General features: G+C 40.6%; 1 protein-coding gene and 1 long non-coding RNA gene across 2 annotated transcripts in view; one reads left to right on the forward strand and one right to left on the reverse strand.

Annotated features, from left to right (window-relative positions):
* LOC116471659 (uncharacterized) overlaps nt 1-6703 on the reverse strand; it is a 54621-nt gene extending 47918 nt beyond the window's left edge. The window contains exon 1 of the long non-coding RNA XR_004248838.1: nt 6499-6703. This is a non-coding gene — a long non-coding RNA (uncharacterized LOC116471659). The remainder of the gene's footprint in view (nt 1-6498) is intronic.
* Nucleotides 6113-27379, forward strand: part of RNF217 (ring finger protein 217) — a 128610-nt gene continuing 107343 nt past the window's right edge. The window contains exon 1 of the mRNA XM_032158224.2: nt 6113-7102. Coding sequence (XP_032014115.1) covers nt 6221-7102 — 882 coding nt within the window. The 5' untranslated portion in view covers nt 6113-6220. The remainder of the gene's footprint in view (nt 7103-27379) is intronic.

Here is a 27379-nt window from a genome sequence, read left to right on the forward strand (position 1 = left end):
CTGAGGACAGAACAGTCCTTCCTGGTGCCAGGCCTGTCAGTGCTTGCACGTGTCATCTGGGGGCCTAGGGATTGATTACACAGTCTGCCATTACTGATGTCTGTGCAATTCTCCTGGGGGCTTGAGGATGGGCCCTCCCAGCCTGCCACTACCATAAAGGCTGCCACCCACCAACGTGCAACCACAAGTAGTGCATGAGGGCCTGAGTATTGGCCTGCCACTGTTACTGTCATTGTCCATACCACACATGCCACCAAGGGGCCTATGGACATGCCCACTTGCTCGACCCACCTCTGCCACTGTTGGAACCTAAGCAAGCTGCCTGGCTGCCTGCCTGGACCTGCAAACACCAGTGACAGCATATACACCTGGGGGCCCAAGGATGGGTCCAATTGTCCTGCCACCACCATTACCATCAGAGCTCAATAACCAACCTGACTGGTGTCTCCCATCCCAAAATAGCCTCACCACATCCTCCACTAACAATTGCAACCTAAGCCACTGAGGAAAACTCAAAGATACCACTGATGCTGATTACAGCTGAAGCAATCATACAGAAACTACACACACCCAGAATCAAAGCTAAAGTGCCCTACCCAACCAACACCATAGATACATCTATAGGAAAAAGTCTTTCCTTACAAAAGCCAATCCAAAAAATTAAGAAGTGACTGTTACATGACATGTGCACATATCAATGCAAGGATGCAAGAAACATGAAAAGGCAAGGAAACATGACACTTCCAAAGGAACACAATAATTCTCCAGCAACAGATTCCAACAAAAAAGAAATCAATTGACTGAAAAAGAATTCAAAATAATGAAATTAGAGAAGCTCGGTGAGATGCAAAAGGACATAGATTTAAAAACACAAACAAATCAGAAAAAAACAGTTCATGATCTGAATGAAAAACTCAACAAAGAGATATCATAGAAAAAGACCAACAGAAATCCTAAAACTGAGTAAGTCAATGAATGAAATAAGAAATACAATGTAGAGCTTCAAAATCCACCAAGTCAAGCAGAAAAAAGAAATTCTGAACTTGAAGACCCCTTTTGTGATAATCCCATCAGGCAAAAAACAAAAAAGAATAAAAAAGAACAAAGCCTAGATAACATATGAGACAAAAAAGTGACCAAATATTCAAATTTTGGGTGTTCCTGAAGGACAAGAGATGAGTAAAGGCATCAAAGAAACTCCTAGTTATGATAGATAAATTCAGCAAAGTTATAGGATACAAAACCAACATATACAAATCAGTAGCACTTCTGTACAACAATAATGAACTAGCTGAGAAAGAAATCAAGAAGATAATCCTGTTTGCAATATTTAAAAATAAATAAATAAATAAATAACCTATGAATACATTTAACCAAGAAGGTAAAAGATCTCTAGAAAAAAATCTGTGAAACACTGATGAAAGAAACTAAAGAGGACACAAACAAATGGACAGACATCCCATGCTCATGGATAAGGAGAACAAACATCGTTAAAATGACCATATTACCTAAAGCGATCTACAAATTCAATGCAATCTCTATCAAAATGCTAATGTCATTTTTCATGGAAATAAAGAAAAAAATATAAAATTCAAATGGAACAAAAAAAGAGCCCAAGTATCCAAAGCAATGCTGAACAAAAAGAACAAAGCCGAAAGCGTCACACTACCTGACTTCAAATTATATTACAATGCCATAGCAACCAAACCAGCATGGTAGTGTTATAAACACAGACTCCAGACCAATGAAGCAGAATAGAGATCCAGAAATAAGTCTGCATATTTACAGCCAACTGATTTTTCAACAAAGGCACTAAGAATAAACACTGCGGAAAGGACACCCTCTTCAATAAATGGTGCTGAGAAAACTGGAAATCCATATACAGAATAATAAAACTAGATGCCTATCACTCACCATATACAAAAATCAACTCAAAAAGGATTAAATACAAATGTAAATCCTGAAATTAGAAAACTACTACAAGAAGCCATAAGGGAAATGCTGTAGGAGATTGGTCTAGGCAATAATTTTATGACTAAGACTGCAAAAACAAAGGCAACAAAGGGAAAAATAGACAAAAGGGATTACAGCAAACTAAAACACTTCTGCACAGCAAAGGAAACAATCAAGAGAGCAAAGACACAAACTGCAGAATGGGAGGAAATATTTGCAAACTATTCATCCCACATGGGACTAATATCCAGAATATACAAGGAATTCAAAAAACTCAACAGTATAATATATATAATAATTGCACTAAAAATTGGGCAAAGGACATTAATAGACATTTCTTGTCTGTATAAAAGAAAGTCTGTATAAAAACAGAGAGACTCATAGACCAATAAAACAAAATAGAGAATCCAGAAATATTATTAAGTCCACATATTTATGGCCAACTAATTTCCAACAAAGGTGCCAAGAATAAACATTGGGGAAAAGACATTCTCTTCAATAAATGATGCGGAGAAAACTGGAAATCCCTATGCATAAGAATGAAACTAGACACCTATCACTCACACAGTTGATCACAAAAATCAACTCAAAAGACTTTCTTTTATATAGACTTTCTTTCTCAAAAGAAGTCATACAAATGGCTAACAAGTTTATTTAAAAAATGCCCAGCATCATCAATCATCAGAGAAATGCTAATCAAAACCACAGTGAGACATCATCTTACCACAGTTAGAATGACTATTATCAAAAAGACAAAAAATAACAAATGGTGGCCGGGATGCATAGAAGAGGGAAATTTTATACACTATTGATGGGAACATAAATATGTATAGTCATTATAGAAAATAGTATGGAAGTTTCTCAAAAAATTAAAAATATAACTATCATATGATCCAGCAATCTCATTACTGGGTATTTATCCAGTAGCAGGAAAGGAAATCAGTAAATAAAAGTGACATCTGCACCCCTATATTTATTATAGCACTATTCACAATAGGTTGATATGGAATCAACCTAAGTGTCTATCAACAGATGAATGGATAAAGAAAATATGGTACGTATATTCAATAAAATACTATTTAGCCATAAAAAATGAAATTTTGTCATTTATAGCAACATGGATGGCACTAGAGATCATTATGTTAAGTGAAATAAGGCAGGCACAGAAAGACAAATATCACATGTTCTTGATATATGGGAGTTTAAAAAGTTGATCTCATGAAAGTAGAGAGGATAATGATAGTTCCCAGAGGCTGGAAACATAGGGGCAGATGAAGAGAAGTTGGTTGTATGTATACAAACATATAGTTAGATAGAAGGACTAAGTTCTAGTGTTCAATAGCACAGCAGGCTGACTATAGCTATATATTGTATATTTCAAAATAGCTAGAAGAGAATATTTGAAATGTTTCCAGCACAAAGAAATGATAACTGTTCGAGGTGATGAATATCCTGTGTACCTTTATTTGATCATTACACATTGTATGCATGTATCAAAATATCACATATATCCCACAAATATGTTCAAATATTATGCATTAATAAAAATGATAAAAAAAATTCAAGGGAGCCAAAAACAAGTCATGCTTTAATGCCAGGATAAGAAAGGCAATAATAGAAAAAACAGCATTCTAAAACTGACATAGTTTTCTGATATTGAAGTCTGGATTTTAGGGAAGGTACACAGTTTACTGCAGATTAGGACATTTTGAAGCTTTACATTAGTAGGAGCGGAATATTAGTGATAGTACTTACGTTGTATCAACAGTTGTTTACAACCTGAGGTGGAGCAGATGGTTTGAGTTTTGAGAATATTAAGCTTTTGGCAGATAAATGGAATTTTTGCTAAAATATTAAATATTGGTTAATAAAATATTTTCAACCAATCCTTCTTTAAAAATTAATCCCATCGACGCAATCATTACTGGTGCTTCATGCACTTCAGAGAAAATTCATGGTAGAACCACCATGTTAACTTTCCAATTTAATTCATTTCCATGCTGCTGGAGTCCCATGAGCGCTAGATTGAATGCCAGGGGTGGTGGGTCAAGGATTCAGGCAAGTTTGGGCCAATGTGGAGGGTGGAAATAGGGAACCACATATTCTATTTTCACAAAGGCCAGATGAATTCTGTAGGGAAGAAGTCATGGCAAAATAAAGGGCTGCAGTTTTAAGCAGTAGAGATATGGGCGGCCAGCAGGGACTTCTAATGGGTTTGGTGTAGAGGACAGCCACTTCCAGTAAGCTGGAACCTAAGGGATAAGGCATAAAATGGTAAACACTGGAAGAACAAGTTCTCAGAATATGAGTGAAAAATGTGTGTGAGGAGGGCTTCCCAAAACTATAAGAGGACTTTAAGGGGTTTTATTCCAATAGACGCTGTGGGAATATACTTTTTGGCATCCATTATTGTTACTCTGGTCTTAGCCTGTTGTCACCTGGAAAACGCAGATTACTTTTATATCTCTGGAAAGAATAGTGGCTTGGTCATCAGATGGCACACTCAAAAGGCACACATAAGTAGGTTTCTTGTCTCTGTCTTTAAAACAATAAGCACTTAAAGTATCATTTGGAGAAAACAGCAGTTACCAGGAAATCACTTAGCTGAGATAAAAAAGAAAAGAATCCTCGAATAGCATTTAATCTTCAAAATAAGAATTTTCCATTATTGGGTCAGACCGATAGATGACATGGTATTTAGACATCGAATTCATACCTTTGCTTGCAACTGAGCCTCAGACACACATATATGATGGAAATGTTCTTTGGCATTACACTGCTTTCTTAGTTTGCATCGCTAGTCACCTTTGTATCATTTGCATCTGATTTGGAAAATATTTTAGAACAACCCCATAACAACTTCGAGATTAAAAAATAAAATTCTACACACTTCACAGTTCCTTGCTATCACATGAATGTGTAAATTGAATTCCCTCTCAGGAGAAAAAAACAAGGGCTGGCTTCCCAAAAATGTTTTCACTGGCTTTAGGGAACTAAAACACACCAGTGTCTGGGTGAGTAATACTTCCTGTAAAATAAAGATAGATCAACACATAATTAAGTCCTGGCTCACATATAATTGTTGTTTTGGAAACAGTTTTGAGGATAAATATGGTTATGCTAATGAAACTGCCCATGATTTCCACTAATGATCCAGTTTATTAATTAGGCCAGGACATTTTTCCACCTTGTGCTATCCATTTTGGAATGCTGAAAAGGGTTAAAAAAAAAAAAACTTCTAAGAGAATACTGTAGGCGAAGAAAAAGAGACAAATCTTAAATTAGTTATCAACTCTTGTAAGGATTCCAGTTGGAGGAGTAGATCGAAAGTGCTTTTTCGATTATTTATGGGTTTCAAAGATTCTTCCTACTCCACTAGGCAGAAAAACAGAGTTGTAATATACAGCATTTAGAATTCATAATCCTTAGCATTATTTCTCTGAACTCGACATCTTAAATAGCCATCGTTTTCTAATTCCAGAGCTGAGTGTAGTTTTGTAGGAAGTTCTACCGAATGCGGAGACCAAAGGGGAGCCCGCCTGCTCTGAGGGTTTTGTTGAGGCTGAGTGTGAACTCCGGGCGAGAAAGCGCATCTCAGCTCTTAGATCACACCCACTCAGGGTGTGCGTGTGTGTGTGCGCGGGTGCCTGCGCGCGTGTGTACGTGTGGGGAGGTGTGCGCCAAAGGGGTGGGGTGAGGGGCGGCGAGGAGGGCTCTAGGTGAAGCGCGGGGAGAGGGAGGTCGCCGGCTCCGGCCTCTCCCCCAGGGGCCCTGCGGCTGGCCAGCGCTCCGGCTGCACCTCCTGGTGCGCGCCGCGGCGGCGCCACAGGCCCCTCGACCGTTTGACCACCGCCCTCCGGCCGCGCGTCCGGCAGCCGGGACCGGTGATGGCGCGGGACTGACGGCCGTCTCCTCCCAGACCCCTCTGTCCCGCCTGGGGCTCGCTGGGGCTGCGGCGCCGCCCCGAGCTGCATGTGGGGCGGGCGCGCCCGAGCCCAGAGCGAGCGGCCCTCGGCGCCCCCGAAGCAGTGCCCCGCCGCGCCAGAGTACGAAGAGGAGCGGCGGGCCGGGCCAGGCTCCCCACGCGCCGCAGCCCCGGAGCACGGGCTCCCCGGAGGGGACTTGGGGCGTCCCAGCCCAGGAGGAAGGACCCGGAAGCAGAAGCGGAGCCGCGCGTGGAGCCTAGACACTGCCCCCGCTGCCCGCCGGCGCCGGGTGGGGGTCCCGGCGGCTGGATGGGCAGCGGCGGCGCGGGCCGCGGGCGGCGATGGGCGAGGAGCAGAGCACGGTGAGCGGCAGCGGCGGGCCCCAGGAGTCGCAGACCCTGGCCAGTGGCACTGCGGGCCACCCTGAGCCCTCGAGGCCTCAGGAGGACAGCGCCCGGGCGCCCCCGCTGCGCGCCACCTCCGCGGAGCCGAGCGGCGGTGGCTGCGGAAGCGACTGGGGCTGCGTGGACACCAGCGCCCCGGAGCCCGCGAGGAGCCTGGGGGCCCCGGGCTGGAGTAAGAGACGAGCACCGGCGCAGCCTGCGGGAGTGGCACTCACTGGGCCTCTCAATCCCCAGACCTTGCAACTGCAGTTGGAGCTGGAGGAGGAAGAGGAGGAAGCTGGGGATCGAAAAGAGGGAGGGGATGAACAGCAGGAGGCGCCCCCCGGCGAAGAGCTGGAGCCCAGGACCCGCGCGGGGGCCGCCGACGGACTGGTCCTGGACGTGCTGGGTCAGCGGCGCCCGCCCCTCGCCAAGAGACAAGTCTTTTGCTCCGTGTACTGCGTGGAGAGCGACCTGCCCGAGGCCCCCGCCTCGGAGCAGCTCTCGCCGCCCGCGTCGCCACCTGGGACTCCGCCAGTACTGAACCCTCCCAGCACCCGCTCTTCCTTCCCTAGCCCCCGACTGTCCCTCCCAACGGATTCCCTCTCCCCCGACGGCGGCAGCATCGAGCTGGAGTTCTACCTGGCGCCCGAGCCGTTCTCCATGCCCAGCCTGTTGGGAGCTCCACCCTACTCTGGCCTGGGCGGTGTAGGGGATCCCTATGCGCCCCTCATGGTGCTGATGTGCCGGGTGTGCCTGGAAGACAAGCCCATCAAGCCCCTGCCTTGCTGCAAGAAGGCCGTGTGCGAGGAGTGCCTCAAAGTCTACCTGAGCGCCCAGGTAACTTCACCCCCTTCTCTTCCCCATTTATCATTCCAAATCACTGGCGAGGTGGTCCTGCTGTCGATCTGAACTCCCTGCTCGCGCGAGGAGGTGACCGACACACTTACTGAGGATCTCTGTTAGTTTCTCATGTCTCAGTTGTTATTTAAGTGTATTTTGACCTCACTGGTTTACTTAACTGGAATGTAACTTTGCTGTGAACTTCAGGCTATGGTTGGCAGGTGTAGAAGGCACAAGATACAAGTTGTTGCCCTCCTCTTATTTCTTACACAGGATTGCAAGCACAAGCTTGCTCAAAGGAGGAGAGCAAGAGACTGCCTCATCGGCCTGGTATCCCAGAAACTAACAAGCAGTGGGCATAGAATAAATATTTATGGAGCTGGTGGAGAAAAGAATTGAAATAAGTATTTCAGACCCATAATACATGAATTTGTAATTTTGCTTCATTTATATATTCCAGGAAAGAGTGAATGTTTAAAAAAAATGTATCCCTTGGCCTTTGCCTACTTTTCAGTTTCCTTTTTCCACAGTGAAGTTGAAGTACTTTTTTTTTTACTGAGGTTTTAAGCCAGCACTCTTTAAGAGGGAGGCAAAACAGAAAGAGCAAAACAAAGCAAAGAGAGGCTAAGAGGTTTCTCAAAACAAGCACTGGTGAAACTTTCTTCTTCTGCTTTTATTTGAAAGCTTGGTTTTTTTCTTGGAAAGCTTGAGAGTGTACCAGACCAGCTTTCCTTCACTGACGGTGAATGCGTTCTTCCAGCAGTTCTCAATCTGTGATGTTTCTGCCAGCGTTTTGCACAATCCTGGATGCCCTTTGATCCTGTGTCCAATTGTCCTAGGCCTATTCATCTTTCAAAACCCTGTGTGTTCAGGTGCCAACTCTTCTGTGAAGCGTTGCCTCACCCTCCAAGTCACTGCTTATATACTTTCACAGTATCTTATATTATCTTACATGCACTGAAGTTGTTTCTTTCGTGTCTGCTTGTCTTGTTAGACTGTCTGGACAATGTCTTAGAGTCCCATACGTGGTAGCTTCATGTTGAGTCCCTTGCATATCATAGTGTTTTTAATAACATTGGCTGAGGCAAACTGAACAGGGCTCCATACCATGTGATTCCTCTATGTTTTGTGGCTAACTCATGCTTGGGTCTAGACTGCAAGTGTGTACAGTCCCTGACTGAAAATGCAAACAGAGACTTAAAACGATACGTTACATAAACAGTAAGTTGGCTAAAATAGTTGAGATTATTTAAAAGCCTCTGAGAGACTGTTGTTTCTTTCATGCTTTATCTACAGAGATTCTTAAAACAGGAGGAATGTCTGCTGCTGGTTGTGGTAATTTCTGTATCATCATCCTCAAACAGATTTCACTGCCCTGTGATGGGATTTAGACATTTCCAAAATATAAGCCGGGCTCCAGGGAAGTCACTGTGAGAGCAGATGTGTACAAAAGAACAATACAAGGTAGCATGGGATGAGATGTCAACAGAGTAACAATTCCAGATAGCACTTCCTGTTAAATGCTGGATACACATACCAGAAATTCAAGGGAGGTAGTCATTGTGGCTTGGGGTACTTTACCTAGCAGTTTGATTTCCTTATGGTGGGCCCTTCCCCCAAAGCAGTTTTCTTTTTCTTTATTAAACGTCATAAGTTAGTTTTAGGAAGTTTTAGTAATGGTAGTAGGGAGACAGAGGGACATAGTCAAGTGGTCATTGCAGTGTACAGTACAACCACTAAAAACTCCTCTGCAGTGACACAGTATCTGAAGCTTGTCTGCAGCATTTCTGGTTGTATGTATGTTCCTGACCTTCTTCCAAAGTATTTGCTGGGACTTTCAATAAAGAATAATGTACATTATTGGCCGGGTGTGGTGGCTCACGCCTGTAATCCCAGCACTTTGGGAGGGCTGAGGTGGGTGGATCACCTGAGATCGGGAGTTCAAGACCAGCCTGACCAACATGGTGAAACCCCGTCTCTACTAAACATCCAAAATTAGCTGGGCGTGATGGCGCATGCCTGTAATCCCAGCTACTCGGAAGGCTGAGGCAGGAGAATCACTTGAACCCGGGAAGGGGAGGTTGCAGTGAGCCAAGATCACACCATTGCACTCCAGCCTGGGCAACACAGTGAGACTCCGTCTCAAAAAAAAAAAAAAAAAGAAGAATATACATTATTTAAAATAATAAACAGCAACAAAAAGATGAGTCATAGATACCGGGCATGCTTTCACCTCAGGGCTTTTGTACTTGGTTTTACCTGTTCCAGGAAGGTTCCCTCCATGGCCCTCTTATCTGCTCACGGCACTTCTTTTCAGGGCTATATTCAACTGTCATCCCCTGTGACTTTCACTGACCACCCTTTTAAAAATTGAGCCTCACCCCACACTCTCTCTCTTTTTTCTTGCTTTTTATTTTCTCCATAGCACTAACATACTCTGTCTTAACATTTAAGTAATTAAGTCAAGACAGAAGTTTTCACATGATTTGTACATGTCTGTATCTTTAGCATCTACAGCGTTGTCTGGTATATAACAGATGGGCAACCAAAACCTACTGAATTTATGAAAATTAAACAAAAATTTAGTGTTTTTAATAACATCGGCTGAGGCAAACTGAACAGGGCTCCGTACCATGTGATTCCTCTATGTTTTGTGGCTAACTCATGCTTGGGTCTAGACTGAAAGTGTGTACAGTCCCTAATTGAAAATGCAAACAGAGACTTAAAACGGTACGTTACATAAACAGTACGTTGGCTAAAATAGTTGAGATTATTTAAAAGCCTCTGAGAGACTGTTGTTATGAGATTGCCCCAGAAACCAAGGCTAGGAAGTGGTATTCTGCATTGGCACTAAATTCTATTCTGAGCTTCTTGATACTTAAGACAAAAGACAAAGGCTTAAAGCGGACAAAAGTAACAGGTTTGCTAAGTTTGTTGTTAAACTTAGAATTAAAGAGCTTAATAAACTTTTAGCTTATACATAAAATGGCCTTTTTCAGTTGGGTAAAAATATAGGATTGTGGTTGTAATATTTTTGATCTGTGTCAATTCTATGGTCCCTTCTACTCAAAGGTTGTGTTTCTCTGTCACTTAACCTCTCTATGCCTTAATTTCCTCATCAATGAAATGTAATTGCAGACAATCTGTAATAACCCACCAGTTCCAAAGCAAAACAAAATCAAACTGCATGGTTATTTTGTTGCCCTACTGAACCACATCAAAAAGGCATAGTGAGTGCTTTCTTTCTCATCTTAAAAGGTCTCTTAGGTTTGACAGAAGCAAATGTGTCAAGCCTAAACTTTCAGGGTTCTTAAGACCTTTTGAAAAAAATGATGTATTGAGATAAAGAGTTATTAGTGACTTTTTTCCACCATTTCTTTTAGTTTGTGCCACATAATGCATTATTTAACATCATTTAAGAAAATAAAAGAGTCCCTATTAAACATTTTATGCCAACATTAAAATGCATATTAAATGTGAGTTTGGACTGTTGCCTGGTTAACTGAATATTTTTGTAAAAGGAGATGCAGAGTTCTTTGAAAGAAGATGTGAACTTGGAAAATAGGAATATGGATTTTTAGACAGTATGTTTTCAGCAGTGCCGTGGACTAATCTGTGACAAAGGCCAATTGGTAGATGTCGTCAGTATTTCAGTATAGACATAGCAAATTAGATGGTGACTTAAATACCTCTATGCTGTGTATAAAATTATAGTTTTGTTTTCAAAACATAGTTCTTCTCCAGTTATTGCCATGACTGTGGCTAGGGAGCCCTTCTTGGTGGAATAACTTTACAGTGCAGTAGCTGCCATGCAGTTTCTGATTGCCATGGTGAAGGGGTGAACTGATAGATTATAAATCTTTAGCACTACAGTAGATGTTGATTTAGAGGCTCTAGAGCTCCAGGGCAGAAATAGTTATATTATTCATATTATATTGCTCATGTACATAAATCTGGAACATTCATTTCAGAAGTACATTTTCCAGTGACCTGTGTATGCATGTGTGAATATGGCTAAAGTACGTAGTCCCAGGGATGTCTGCAATATCCTGCAGGTCCCTTAACCCTCCTAAGTATTGGCCTTCTCAGCTGACTTGGCCTTTACCACATTTTCCTAGGAGGAAATACTATCTGTTGCCTTCTTTGTTTCATAGAATGATACTATGTTCATTTCAGAAATCTTCGACCAATATTTTTCTTTCATGATTTGGTTTAGACAGCAAAATCTGCCATAAATATGAAATACTAATATTTAGTACTTTAGATGAAGAAAGGAAGAGAAATGAGGATGCCAAAGGGGCTTGCTGAAGGTGACAGCTGTTGTGGATTCCACCACTCTGCCTAAAAGTGCTAGAGATTGGCAGATGCATATAACTTGGAATGTATACACCTGTCCAATGAGTATTAATAGATACAAGCAACACATTTCTTCTACAGATTGTGAACAAAACAGCTGCTAGATGACTGTCTACTGTAGTCACCCTAGAATCAGTGACCCAGAGGTGAAAGCTTGTATGTCCTATTATTAAATTATGAGTCATCCAAATCTTCATGGGTAAAAGTGTAACGTAACATAATTTTTTTTTTTGTTTGAGAGAGTGTCACTCTTGTCGCCCAGGCTGGAGTGCAATGGCTCGATCTCGGCTCACTGCAACCTTTGCCTCCCAGGTTCAAGTGATTCTCCTGCTTCAGCCTCCCGAGTAGCTGGGATTACAGGTGCATGCCATCAAACCCAGCTAATTTTTTGTATTTTTAGTAGAGATGGGGTTTCACCATGTTGGCCAGGCTGGTCTCGAACTCCTGACCTCAGATGATCTACCCGCCTCGCACTCCCAAAGTGCTGGGGGATTACAGGCATGAGCCACCGCGCCTGGCCCCATAAATTCATTTCTTTTAAACCTTAAAGCACCCTGCATATTTTTGGAAACCATTGTGTTCAGTGTTGAGTTTGAATGCAGTTGTCTTCACACAGGTGAATTTATAGAACCTGTCATGCCTGGCGTGATTTTGGTAGTCCTGAAAATGTGAAGAATAATATGAGACTGAAATCTGTTTTGAGGTCACTCTAAAAATTTGAAAAGTGGGAATTAAGGCATATTTAAACTTATCCTTCTGTGTGCAAAATGTGTGTGTGGGTGTGGGGGGTGCAGTAACATTTGCTTTTATGCCTTATTCCATTATTTTCCTCCACTCTCTACATCATTTCTCTTTAATAATTTTTCTTTTTTCTTTTCCTTGTTCTTTTACTTTTTGAAATCTGATTTTAATCGGCATTTGATTTCTCTAGAGGAATCCTCTGTCAAGTGCTAAGCCCTGGGGCCAGCAGGACTTTTTCCGAGGCATGCTGCATGGGTATTTCCTTTCTCTTCCAGCTGTCTGGCGATGAGGCTACACAGAGAAACCTTGCATTGCGTTCCACTGCCTAAAATATCTCAAATAACATTGCAAGTACTACTGACCTAAGGCATGAGCTGATACCTTTAGAGTGTGATTTTTCCCTCCTAGAGCAGAGCTCAGCTTTTATACCTGAAGGCTCTTCCTTAACTCCTGATACAGAAGACATAAAAAAGAGATAATTAGAATTTAAACTCTCAGCTTTTTATTAAGGGTTTGTGATGGACAAAGTAGGCATACCTGAGCGGTAATTTCTTATAATTATTCATTTATCAGTGTACTGTTTGTGCATTTAACAAACATTTATTGGGGTACCTGTATGGCAAGCACCATGAGATACTCTATAAATAATGTATTAAATGCCCTAAAGGAACCATCTTTTAGCCTTGTTGGCAGTATTTTCCCCAGCTTTATCTGATGGCATAAAAGCTATGGATCTGCTTTCTCTCTGGGAGATTTTTATTAAGCCAGTTCTGGGACACCAGCTAACTTTTTATTAATCTCATTTACTATTCCTTCTGTTATGTTTAATCCAAAGCTATAAATCTGTTACTCATTTCTTAATATAAATATTTCTCAGCTATGTTTGATTGCTGGAAATATATTAGTAAATATAAAGATATACGTATTTTGTTCATTTCAAAATATTTTCTGCCTTTATATAAAAGAAAACACAATTTTGCTCAGTTTGTTTTGGATCATTCATGACATACTTAAAAATGTTTATTTTTTTTCAAATTCAGTTTGTCAGAAGGGTTTTACATTATAAACAAAATGAACCTTCCCAAATTGAATTTTTGCTTTAAAAATTCAATGTGTATGGGAGAATGACTCCTAGTTTATAATGTTCTCTATCAACTTTATCACTACTATTTGCCCCACCAATTTTGGGATAATTGCACTTGAATTTGCAAGTTTTTACAAATAGTAAGAAAAACCATTTATTGAACATCTATCTTGTAAACATTCTTACACGTATTTTTATTTAATTCTAATTCACTTACGTATTAAATACTTATTACATACAAGGCACTGTTTTAGGCTCTGGGGATACAAGAAACTAAAACATTTAAAGCTCCTGACTTCATGGAATTATATGCTAGGCTGTGGAAATGGAAAATGAGATAAGTAAGTTATTTAGCATATTAGGAGATAATAAGGGCTATGGAGAAGGGGAAATAAGGGAAGAGTGATACTGGGGAGGGATTTTCCTTGATAACTCTATAGTTTTGGGGGGAGTTGTCAGGGAGGATATGTTTTACAAAGGGATTTTTGAGAAGAGATCTTCGTGATGCCAATGAAGGAACAAACCATGAGGATATCTAATAGAATAATAAGGTGTAAAGTTCCAAAGGTAGGAGCATACGTGTGAGTTTCCAGGAATTGCAAGGAGATCTGCGTGGCTGAAGCATAGAGAATGAAGTGGGTAGTGCTAAAAAGAAGACAGCAGGAGGAGTGGAGAAAGCTGGTCGGGCAGGGATTAAGCCCATCAAGTATCTTCATTTCCCTAAAGTAAGATGTTGTAAGAAGATACTGAGCAAAAGACTAAACCAGATATGCCTTTCCCTTTAAAAGAGATTACTCCATCTCTTTGTGGAAAATATACTGTAGGAGTCAAGAGTGGAAGTAAAAAGATCAGTTAGAAGACTATGGAATAAATCAAAGGAGAGACAATACAGTTCAGACTAGAGTGATACAGGCGAACGCAGTTTGAACTGGTTGAATTTGGAATATATTGTGAAGTTAGAACTGACAGAATGCCAATGATTGCACATGGGATGAGAGAAAAAGAGTCAAGCATGAGTCAGGTTCTGAGCTCAAGCAATTAGAAAACTGGGGTTGCCGTTTAATAAGATGAGGAATAGTGTAGGAGGACTAGGTTTAGGGAGAATGAGAAATTTGATGTGCCATTTAGACATTCACGAAGGGATGTTGAGTAGGCAGTTGATGTCTGGCATTCAGAAGAGAGATCTGAGCAGAAGATATAAATTTGAACGTGGATGGCATATAGATGGTATTTAAAGCTATTAGACTGGATGAGGTCACCTGTGGAGTGTCAGTAGCTAGAGAAGAAGGATTGGAGATTGAGTCTGAGCATACCAGTGTTCACAAATAATGGAGTCTGGGACATCAGAAAGAACAAGCAAAGAGTCTAAAAGGGAGTGGGCTAATTAGGCAAGAAGAGTGCTGAGAGTTCTTACCCAGAAGCCAAAGACAGTGTTTTAAAAGGGATAATCACCTGTGTCTAATGCTTCTGATAGTTCCAGCAGGATGAGGTTTGAAATTGACCATCAGATTTCCCAACAAGGAGTTTATTGGTAACTGTGAGCAGTGCTGTTTTCATTGGCAGCCATGGGATGGTTTTCAGGTTAGAGCAGGTTCAAAAGAACAGGAACAACTCTGTTTTTGTACTGCAGGTAGTAGAATGTTATATGAGGGAACTCAAGGTTAGAGAGATTAAATAACTTGCCCAAACTCTCAAAGCAAGGGAATGGCAAAGGTGGAAGTGAAATTCAGATGTTTGGCTCTAAAACCTATGGCTTTTTTACATTCTTTAAATTGATTATCTCATTTGTAAGGTAAACTTATATTTTTATTTTTATTTTAAGTTGACACATATATTGTACAAAAAGCACAAGTCTTCCAATCCAAGAAGGAGAAGACACTTAATTACACGTTTTGAGGAAGCGAAAGGCTCCCGCTCAAACTTAGATCTAGAGATTACAGCTAAACTCAGCCTCATCTACATGTAAGGAAATCAAGAAGAATTTGGCTTAGGAAAGCTATGATTTGATTTGATTTACTGTTAAGTTTTGTTTGTTTGTTTTGAGATGGAGTCTCACTCTGTCGCCAGGCTGGAGTGCAGTGGCATGATCTCAGCTCACTGAAACCTCCACCTCCCGGGTTCAAGGGATTCTCCTGCCTCAGTCTTCCGAGTAGTTGGGACTACAGGTGCGTGCCAACATGCTCAGCTAATTTTTGTATTTTTAGTAGAGACGGGGTTTCACCATGTTGGCCAGGATGGTCTTGATCTCTTAACCTGGTGATCCTCCCGCCTCAGCCTCCCGAAGTACTGAGATTACAGGCGTGAGCCACGGCGCCCGGCCGATTTACTGTTAAGTTTTAATGGCAACATACTCTTCTGTTTTCTTCCGAAGTTTCTGGTCATTCCTTTTGTCAGAATTTTCTTGTATTTTATCACTCTTAATGTTGGTGTCTGTGTGGTCCTGAGCTAAACCTCTTCTCTTCTCACTTTGTATACTGTTAGTGGGGCCGTCTTACCCACTCTCATGGTTTCAAGTAACACCTACCTGTTGTTGATTCCCAAATCTTTATCTGTATCCCCAGTCAACAGTGTCATATAGCCATCTCTCTCCTGAACAATTGTAGTGGATGTCCTATACATAGCCACCTTAAACTTAACTTCTCAAAACTAAATCCCCCTTTCCTCTTCTTGTTTGCCACGTGCTCAAAGCCTTGCTTCTTTTTTGAGATTCCCTGTTTCCATTAGTTGTACTCAGGTCAGAAACTTGGGGGGTCATCATTGAGCTATTCTCCCTTATCTCCCACATCTAATTAATCACCAGGTCCTTTCAATTCTTCATCTTTAAAATATATCTGTATTCTTCTCTGCTGATTCTATTTCTGCTGTCATTTCCCTCACTCAGGCCTCTACCATTTCTCTCCTGGATTCTTACAAGAGCTTCCTACTTGGTCCCAGTGATGCTGTCTTGGCTCTCTCCAACTTACTCTCCACACATATGCCAGAGGGTTCTTTATAAAATGCTGGACCAGTCTTGGCACTCTCCTTCTTAGCCTTTCAACACCTGCTTCTTGCTAATAGATTAGAATTTAAACTTTATAACAGTATCTCATGTCCCTGTGCATTCTGACTCCTGTGTGTCCCTCTGAGCTTTCTTTCTCAACTGTCCCACTACACCTATAGAGATATTAAATTTTTCCTTCTTTCAATGCTCCATGACTCTGAATTATGAGCCTTTGCCTTTAGTGACATGAAGTTCTGTCTTAGGGGAATCCTCTTTCTTTGCTTGCTGCCCTAACTCTCTTTGCCCCATTCACACCCATTCTTCTAGTTCAGCTTAGACATTCTTCTGAGAGAATCTTCTTGACCCCCTATATCTAGATTAAGCATCCTTCCTATATTCTTTGATAACCCTCTTTACTTAAGGTTATCAAACTATATAGGAATCTTCTATACAATTATTCTTGTTTCACTGTATTTAAATCGCCTGTTTCCTGCTCTGTGCTTCCATTAGACTGCAAAGCTTGATGCATGTAAAGACATTATTAATCTGTTTTTTACTAACTAATTTCCTAACACTTTGTGTGTTATATATACTCTGTAAGTAGAGTGGATGTTTAAATTTATTCCACAAATAATTAATACAGTAGGAGCTAATATTGTCAATATGTAAACTATTTGAATAGATAGGCAAAGTGATATTTTTAAATGAAAATTTCAATATTTCATTTTCTTGTTTAAAAACCTGTGAGACCTCCTCATTGCTTCACATAGAGATCCCAGCTCATAACACTGTGGATAAGATTTGGCCTCTGCATCCTCTTCAGTCCCTTCTTCTATCACTCCAGCTCTCCTCCTTCCACCCATGGAGTGTTCTTCTCATGGTTAATTTTGCTTCACTGACTCAGTCTTTCTTATATCACCAGCCTGAGTTAGTCCTGCTGTTAAGGTTCTTAGAGTCCTTTTTACTCTGCCACCACTGTATTTACCTCTTTTTATAATTATGTGGTATGTGATAATTTGATGTTTATTACCTTGATGCTACCCCATTATTCTTTGAGCTACTTTCATAACTAGCACCTAGCACAGAGCCCAGAAGAGAATAGGTGCTCAATAAATATTTGTTAACGCCTGAATGAATGATTGAAAATAAATTATAATATGTTTGCTATAAAAAGTAAGGTAACTATTTGAATCTGAACTTTTGACATCTTATTCCACAATTCATTTATTTAGATTGGTGCAAAAGTCATGGCAGAAACCGCAATGACTTTTGCATCAATCCAGTGAACTACTGTGGCCTGAGTCTTTATGCTAGCATCCCATCTATCACTGAGGTGTGTCTTCCTTAATTACAATACCTGTTCTGGTTCCTGGCTCCTGTTTAACAGATTCTTCCAGAACCTAAGAACATTAAAAAAAAAAAAAGAACGATTTTATTTTGATGATGACATTGTGGGTCAGGAATTTGGGAAGGCCTCAGCCAGTCAGTTCACTTTCGGGGTTTGTCATTCGGTTGTAGTCAGATGTCAGGTCACTCAATTGGCTGGCAGCTGATGCTGGCCGTTGTCAGTGAGCTCAGCTGTGTCTGTCTACCGAGTGCCCACACATGGCCTTGATAACATGGCAGCCTCAGGGCTTCTTACTTGCAGGCTGGCCTCCCCCAGAGCCAGCATCCCAAGGGATGTGGAAGCTGCATGACAGTTTCTGCCCTAAGTTTGGCCCTCAGCATCACTTTGGTGAGGCAGTCATAAGCCTGCCCAGATTCAAGGGGAAGGGACATTGACCTCAACTTATTTTGGGCAAGTGTCAGAGTATTTGGGGCCATATTTTAAAACCTCCACTACTTAAGAGAAAAATCAAGAATGTGGTGAATTAGCTTTTGAGCCTGAATTTTAATTAAAAAAAAATTTTATGTCTTTTCAATCATTTAATTAAATATTTCCAATTCATATCATTCTATTGGTAAATACTTTGGTGGTGTGTTTTTTGTGCTTTATCTTTAAATAATTTAATAATACAGATTCACTTAGTTTTAAAGAAAACTTATGTGAAAGCTATTATCTTTTAAAATTGAATATTTTAGGTAGTTCCACTATAATTGAAATACGTCAAGGTGTCAGGGTCAGCTTCCGATAATTCTGATTAACAACACTTAATATTATTCTGTATAGCATAATTTCCTTTCCATTAGAGTATATCAAAATTACAGCTTCAGCTGTAGTTAAAATATTTGAAAAACTTAGGAATATCTTTGTTAATAAAAGGAGTTCATGTAACAGATTTATTTTTGTAGTCTAGATATATTCTGTATAGGAATAGTGTTGTATCTAATGACACTGCAGAATTAACCATCCTAGTCAATCTTTGTGAAATTGGCCTACAGTTTGTTTGTGGTATTCTAGTTTGTGTGGGTGATGTTATTGTCTGATTTGTATCTTCTTGAATAGATAGCTGTTTATATTTCCAGAAGCATAGATGTTGTCCTCGAGTTTCTTCCTGTTAGAGATCTGTATTCTCTGGAACAGAAGAGGCATATTGCTTTTATTATGTTTGCCCCACTCCACCTTTGCCCCCTGGCTCAGGTAACTAAATTCTGGGCTTTTTCATTCATGTGAACGACTAATCCCTTTTTAAATCTTTCTAAGCTATTTGCCTCAATAATATTCTCTACTGTAAGATTCAAAAGCTAATTATAGGCTACCTGGCAAATTGCTTCCTTTTTTGTGGTATTGATTCTTGCTTTATATACTCACATGATTATTGGCCATACTCAGTGTTCCTGAAATGCATGAGCTCTGAGTTGTATGTGGCAAGTTTAATCACCACAGCTTTCCCCCGGTTGCTTAACAATTTAAAACAGCAGGAAAAATGAAGCAATTGCTTGTAAGCCATTTTTCCTAATGTTTAGAGTTTAGCGTATTATTAATTTATGTTCGTCTAAGTAGAGCTATTGGGTGAAATCACAAGTGACTCTGATACGGCCAGATTGTAGCCCATCTTTTTCAAAGTAATTAATTAATGAGTTATTCATTCATTCATTGAGACAGTGTCTCACTCTGTTGCCTGGGCGGGAGTGCAGTGGCTCAATCATGGTTCACTGCAGCCTCTAATTCCCAGACTTAAGCAATCCTCCCACCTCAGCCTCTCGAATAGCTGGGACTATAAGCGTGCACCACCATGCCTGGCTAATTATTTTTTGTTTGTTTTTAGTAGAGATAGAGTTTTACCATGTTGCCCAGGCTGGTCTTATACTCCTGGGCTCGAGCGATCTAACCACCTGGGCCTCCCAAAGTGCTGGAGTTACATGTGTGAGCCACCGCAATCAGTTCAGTTTTTTCATATGAATATATAACCAAAGTGGGAAAAGTGACTTCGATTCTCTCTTGGTGGAAAACAATAGGTGCAATCCCAAAATTCTCATTTAGTCCTACTTTTAACTAGTTTTACTCTTAACTTCAGTGTTTTATTTTTGCTGTTATCATTTTTCCACCTCAAGAATTTTAAAAATATTTTTCCTATGTTATCATTTTTCTTCCTCCAGATATTTTTTAAAACAAACACTTTGAAAACAATAGGCTCCTAAAATTAAAGAAAGAAGTATATTCCATGTGTCTTCAAGTGTTGGTGCTTTATGTTAAACTTATATGGTATATGTGTATGTGTGTATATATCTATACATAGACATATGTATACATACTGTTTGTCAAGTTCTCACGGTTATTTTTGTGTCACAAGGGGAATATTTGCTGATCTTAATTTTTAAAAATCTAAGCCTAGTCATTTCCAGTTAATTTCATGTATTACAGGTGTAGTTTCTTCCCTCCCTCACTCGCTCCCTCCCTCCCTTTCTCCCTTCCTCCCTTCCTCACACTGTCGCCTGGGCTGGAGTGCAGTGGTGTAATCTTGGCTCACTGCAACCTCCACCTCCTGGGTTCAAGCAATTCTCCTGCCTCAGCCTCCCGAGTAGCTGGGATTACAGGTGCCCACCACCATGCCCAGCTAATTTTTTGTATTTTTAGTAGAGACGGGGTTTCACTGTGTTGGCCAGGCTGCTCTCAAACTCCTGACCTCATGATCCACCTGCCTCGGCCTCCCAAAGTGCTGGAATTATAGGTGTGAGCCACCACGCTTGGCCTATTTATTTATTTTTTTAGATAGATTCTTCATAGTGATTCTCTTGCCTCAGCCTCCTGAGTAGCTGGGACTACAGGTGTGTGCCACCACACCCAGCTAATTTTTTGTGTGTGCTTTTTGTAGAGATAGGGTTTCACCATGTTGACCAGGCTGGTTTCAAACCCCTGGCCTCAGGTGATCCACCTGCCTGGGCCTCCTAAAGTGCTGGGATTACAGGTCTGAGCCAATGTATCTGGCCTCAGGTGTAGCTTAAATCAACCAGAATAGAAAACCCTTGGGTTTACCTTTCTTTTGTTCTTAGTTTTTATTATGTCACCTTTTGAATCATTGAGGCTTTTCCTTCGAGATGAAGGGAAAGCTTTGAAGGAATGCTGAGCAGGAAAACCCTGAAAGGATAGTAATTTTTTCCTGATACTTTGCTCGTTTTTTTGTTTGTTCTCAAGACTTTTGAAAACAAACTGTTCATACATGCTTTTCTCTTTAAAATCACTAGTATATCTACAAACTAAAAACTTGGAATCAGAATTTTCCATCCAGCTTAAAAATCATCCAAATGAAAGCTTCAGAGAGAGTTATTAGCCCTTTTTAAAAATAATATATGGGCCACATTTTCTTAATCCAGTCTATCGTTGTTGGACATTTGGGTTGGTTCCAAGTCTTTGCTATTGTGAATAGTGCCGCAATAAACATACGTGTGCATGTCTCTTTAATAGCAGCATGATTTATAGTCCTTTGGGTATATACCCAGTAATGGGATGGCTGGGTCAAATGGTATTTCTAGTTCTAGATCCCTGAGGAATCGCCACACTGACTTCCACAATGGTTGAACTAGTTTAGAGTCCCACCAACAGTGTAAAAGTGTTCTTATTTCTCCACATCCTCTCCAGCACCTGTTGTTTCCTGACTTTTTAAGGATGGCCATTCTAACTGGTGTGAGATGGTATCTCATTGTGGTTTTGATTTGCATTTTTCTGATGGCCAGTGATGATGAGCATTTTTTCATGTGTTTTTTGGCTGCATAAATGTCTTCTTTTGAGAAGTGTCTGTTCATGTCCTTCGCCCACTTTTTGATGGGGTTGTTTGTTTTTTTCTTGTAAATTTGTTTGAGTTCATTGTAGATTCTGGGTATTAGCCCTTGGAATACTATGCAGCCATCAAAAATGATGAGTTCATGTCCTTTGTAGGGACATGGATGAAACTGGAAATCATCATTCTCAGTAAACTATCGCAAGGACAAAAAACCAAACACCGCATGTTCTCACTCATAGGTGGGAATTGAACAATGAGAACCCATGGACACAGGAAGGGGAACATCAGACACGGGGCCTGTTGTGGGGTGGGGGGAGGGGGGAGGGATAGCATTAGGAGATATACCTAATGCTAAATGACGAGTTAATGGGTGCAGCACACCAACATGGCACATGTATACATATGTATCAAACGTGCACATTGTGCACATGTACCCTAAAACTTAAAGCGTAATAATAATAAAATAAAATAAAATAAAAAGTTTCAGGCCGGGCGCGGTAGCTCATGCCTGTAATCCCAGCACTTTGGGAGGCCGAGGCGGGTGGATCACGAGGTCAGGAGATCGAGACCATCCTGGCTAACATGGTGAAACCCTGTCTCTACTAAAAATACAAAAAAAAATTAGCCGGGCATGGTGGCGGGTGCCTGTAGTCCCAGCTATTCAGGAGGCTGAGGCAGGAGAATGGCGTGAACCCGGGAGGCGGAGCTTGCAGTGAGCCAAGATAGCGCCACTGCAGTCCGGCCTGGGTGAAAGGGCCAGACTCCATCTCAAAAAAAAAAAAAAAAAAAAAAAGTTCCAAATTTTTATAAAGGGATTATCATTTTTCTGACCACACTTCCAAGTAGTTTTCTTTCTACTCTTTAAAAATACAATGACTAAAATATCAATGTTGAATAATAAGATGAAAATTTTGAATTTCATTAATTTTACACTAAACACAATGTTTCCCATCACTATTAACAGAAACATACGTAGAACATGTAGAATTGACTTTGAAAGATGTGTTGATGCTCAAATTCAGTGAAAACCTTCATAACCAATATGGCAGTCTAGGAAATGAGTATGATAGTGTAAGTTTAGAAAAATAACTTTTGATTTAAGAAACTGTTTTAATTTTTCTTACAAAAGGAGAACAGAATCTCTTATTTTAGAGATAATAAAGCAACTAGAAGGAAATGAAACATCCATACTGTAACTTGACTTTATTATCTTTACATGAATAAAAATTATACTAGTAAAAAAAATAAAAAGATAAAAATAAAAATAATATAAAACATTAACACTTTCTGAGTAGTTGCAAGATTGACATCAGGGAAAGTACAAATGTACTAGCTGAATTTCAGCCGCAACCTTTGCATAATTGATAGATGAGACACCAAAGTAAGTATAATGATTTAGAAAGCACAAGCAGCAGTGCATACGTGTGCATCTCTTTGCCTGTATGAGGTGTCTTTTCAGTTATAATAGTTGTTAAAATAAAGTATTAAAATAAATCGAACATGGACCTTAGAAGCTTAGGATCACTAAATGCTGAACAAAGATTATAAAATAATGAAGCCAGTTCTAAAACATTGCTTTCACAATTACTGGTGACAGCAAAATGTTTTATATCATTAATTCATGTATTAAAATTAAGATGCTGAAAAAATCATGAGAGCATTTAGATTGCTCTGTTCTAATATGCTTTTGGCTTATTACAATCTAAATGGATTTGACAGAGCTCTGTTGGTTTGCTTAGGGTGGTAAGGAGGTCAAGGTCAAGCAGGCGGTCTCCTCACAGCCTCGTTAACAGCATGCTGACCTGTGGCCATAAATTACCCTTAACCGTGCACAGTCATATCATAAAGTGTCTGCTTCTGGTCATAAGACTGTGACTGAGACAAGATGGAGGAATTACTGTTAATCTCATCACCTCTTCTGAAAAAACAAATTGAAGCACATGTTCAGGTTATTAGTGAGTTGCAGAGATTTTACATAGAGAAATCTTTTCTTCCACTGGCTGAGACTTTCCTTCTTTTTACTGTGGTCAAACCTTGGTAGATCTGTTCTCTAGTATACAGTTGGTTTAAGAGAATCAAAAGGGAGGAGAGCTGGCATATTCTTATTCTGTTAAAGATAAAATGATAAAAACATTAAAAAAGTAAATACTGAGCACAAAATATTTGCTTAGCACCATGCTAATCATTATGATAAAAATAAACAATGTGTCCCTATAGAGTAGTCCATGGTCCAGCTTCTTAGGAAGTTTAGAGCTTTAGTAGGTTAAAATAAAGCTCTCCAGGCAAATATTGGGCCATGTATATGAATAAATTGTGTTACAGGATTCCTTCTGTGCTGATTCACCAGTCAGAAATCTCTTTGGCCACTGCTGCCTCTGCCTGGGCCTCACTCAGGGACTTCTGGGCTTGCTCCACCTGCCTAGCCTGGCAGGCTGCATTCCACTTGTGCCCCAGACCAAATCCTGTGCCCACCGTGGCTCTGCGCTCAGCCCATGGATCAACTAGACACGCTGTGAGCGGCTTCCGCCTTGGGTGCCAGCAACTAGATGAGGGGAATGTGGTGGCGCCTGATAACTCAGAGATGCTATCTGTTGTGGAGCCCCAAGGGGTGTTACAGTTCTTGCTTGTGGAGTCCCAAGGTCTGAGTCCCCAAGAAATGTTACAGCTCTTCACTCCCAAAGCTCAGTGAGTGGGAACGTGTTACAGCTTTCTTTTTCCCATAGTCTGACAAGCGGGACTGTGCTACAGCTCCTTTATTATCGTCGCCCACAGCTCAGTGGGCAGAAGGGAGGGTTACAGATCATTCGTTCCTGGTGCCTGCAGCTCAGTGAATGGGAGGGCTACAGCTCATTTGTTCTCACTGCCCACAGCTTGGCAAGTCTGGGCTGTTGTCCTGTGACCAAGAGGAATAAGATACTTGGACACCAGAGAGTGAGTAAGGCAGAGAATAATTTTATTGAGCAACAGAAGCAAAGCTGTCAACGGAGAGGGGACCCTGAAAGCAGATCCCCTTTCTGCCTGTGTGGCTGAGTCCAAGGTTTTTATGGGCTTGGAATGGGGGAATGCATGCTGATTGGTCCATGGGTGGTCTTTGGAAAAAGCACCATTTGATTGGCTAACAGGTATCATCCAGAAGAAACCAATAGAGAGAGAGAGTGTAAGATGGTGATAGAAGTTCTCATTCTGGTCATTGACTATCCAGAGCTGGCAGTTTTGTTTTCAGGCTTCAGACTGTCTTGGCTTGAAGGTCAGGTTTCACCAGGGACCTGACCCTGTCTGCCTACAAATTTGTCTGTCTCCTGTTATTATCAATTGTGTGATGCTGATTGTTGACTTAAGGTGTTCTAGGAAGAGAAAGCTGTCTTTGTAGGAGTAGAAAAAGTTAGAACTTGGCTATTGTCTAAAAATGGTTGTTGCTGCACAGGGAGGGTAGGAGAAAGGAGTTAGGGGTGGTGGGCAGCTCTCTAAGTGAGCAAGCATGTGGAAATAGAGAAGGTGTGCAAGTGACCATGACTGGAGAGGGGTTCAGAAAGGCAGTGTGGCAAATACAGGTAGAGAGATGAGAGCGGAATGGTGACAGCAAGAGTCAGTAGAACAAAGATACCAGCACAGCGCAGAGCACCAAAGGCAGAGGGACCTGAGCAAGTGTGCAAAGCCTGGGGTTGGCATAGGCATGGCATGTTTTAAGAACTGAAGGAGGCAATGAGGTTGCAGCAGCACAGAGAGCAGAGGGGAACCTGAAAGAGATGACTTACAAAGGTAATATGAGGGTCAGATAGTATAGATCCTCCATGGAAATTATACTTTATTTCAACTATGATGGTAAATCTTCGGACGGTTTGCTTGAGCTGTAACATGACAATTAGTGCTTTAAGAAGATTCTAGCTTCTGTATGGAGAATGAATTGTGTTTAAGGGTTGAGTTGGCAAGAGTAGAAGCAGGGAAATGGGTTAGGAGGCAGTTGCAGTAGTCAGAGGTGACAGTGGTTTGCACTAGTGTACAAGTGGTGGAGATGGCTCTGTCTCATGTCCTATCACTTACTGGATCTTTGCCTTTAAAAAGTGTTGGAAGTGCATTGTCTTTAGTGTAGCAGAACGTCCTTGCAGCCTTTCTGTTGAGACATCCCAGGTTTTACAACTCTGTGTATCAGCTGCAGTTTTTATCTTTCAAGCAACGTAGGATTAGCCTCTGTTCAACTTGATTCTCTCATATTTTACCCATCTTGGAGGGATTTTTTGTTTGTTTGTTTTTAATATTTGGTTTCAGAGACATGTAAAAAGTCACTGGCCAAAAAATTTGGAAACATCTTTTGAGAAGATGTCCATAATTATTTCACTGATTGTCAGAATCAGTTTTTTCAAAAAAGTTGAGCCATCATCTGCTTCTCAATATTTTGCAATTTGCTTTTTTTAGTCTTTCGTTAATTTGATGCTCAACAGTTTATCTTCATTACTTTTTAAAACAAATAGGAACTACCACCCTTCCCTTCCCAGAAATAACAAAGGTCTTACTGGCCAACCTTCAGTTCTAAGGAATGTTATTGGAATTTTTTGGTAATTCTATTTAGTTCTTGTTTTTAGTTCGTTGAATTGTTTTGGATAACTCATTTGCTTCCCCAGTTAATTCCTATTTAATTACACATATTCCTCTCTTCCTTCTAATTCTTTTTTTATATAACAGTGTTCCCTTCTGATATGAGTTCCACATCCTCTACCTTTAATGGCGAAGGCCTTGGGGTCATGGCTTAGCCATACAATAGCTGTTTTGATTGTGCCTGTCCTTTTCTTTGTTTTTGGTTAGAGTGATAAAGTAACAAAGATTTTTTGTTGATTTTATGCTGAATGACTGAGTTGCCCCTCCCTCCGTGCTTTGATTTGTTAATTTCATAGAGTCCTGAAATTTCCCTCTAATTACACTCTATATTGATCATAAAACCAGTAGTATTTCAGTGGGAGGTAGTAAAATGTCAATGTGATTTTTAAAAAATTTATGAGAAAGCCTCAAGTATTTATCTTTAAAATAGAATATGTTCCATGTGCATGTTGTCTGTATTTTAGAAGAACATAAACTCTGTACGTTTGTTTAATTACTGATTTCTCAGTTTTCTCTGCATATCTGGATTGATGTAATTTAAGGAGCAGTAATTTACTCAATTTAAAATATTTTCAAATTAGATGGTGTGAGCAGTCACAGACATTATATGGTGCTTAAGAATATTCTTTATAATGTTTGTGAAAAAATTGATAAAAATTAAAGTAATTAAAAATTGATTTTATATTTTATGTTTAAAACATCCATTAAATTTGTAATATCTCATTTAACTGGATATTACATAACTAGAATTTTTTTCCCATGTGAACACAAAATATCCGAGACGGGTTTCAATTAATTTAGAAAGTTTATTTTGCGAAAGTTAGGGATGCACTGTGGCATATCCCCAGGAGGTCCTGACAATAGATGTGTCCAAGGTGGTCAGGGTACAGCTTGCTTTTATACATTTTAGGAAGACATGAGACATCAATCAGTATGTGACCAAACACTGGTTTGGTGGGGAGGGGGGGCGGTGACTTCCAGGCCATAGGTAGATAAGAGACAAAAGATTACATTCTTTTGAGTCCTTGATCAGCCATTCACTGAATATACAATTTAGTCTGGCTCAGTGAATCTGCCTTTTTACATAAACAGCAAGGCAGAGAAAGCAATCAGATATGCATTTGCCTCAGTTGAGCAGAGGGATGACTTACCGTCCTGGACTTGTGAAGATACGCTATCATATATTGCCAGGGTGAAAAGCAACACAGCTGTTTAACATAGAGTAAAGATCTTGGTCGGGGGTGGTGACTCACACCTGTAATCCCAGCACTTTGGGAGGCCCAAGCGGGCAGATCACTAGGTCAAGAGATAGAGACCATCCTGACGAACATGGTGAAACCCTGTCTCTACTAAAAATA

This window comes from Hylobates moloch, unplaced genomic scaffold, assembly GCF_009828535.3.
Source record: "Hylobates moloch isolate HMO894 unplaced genomic scaffold, HMol_V3 SCAFFOLD_2, whole genome shotgun sequence".
NCBI lineage: Eukaryota > Metazoa > Chordata > Mammalia > Primates > Hylobatidae > Hylobates > Hylobates moloch.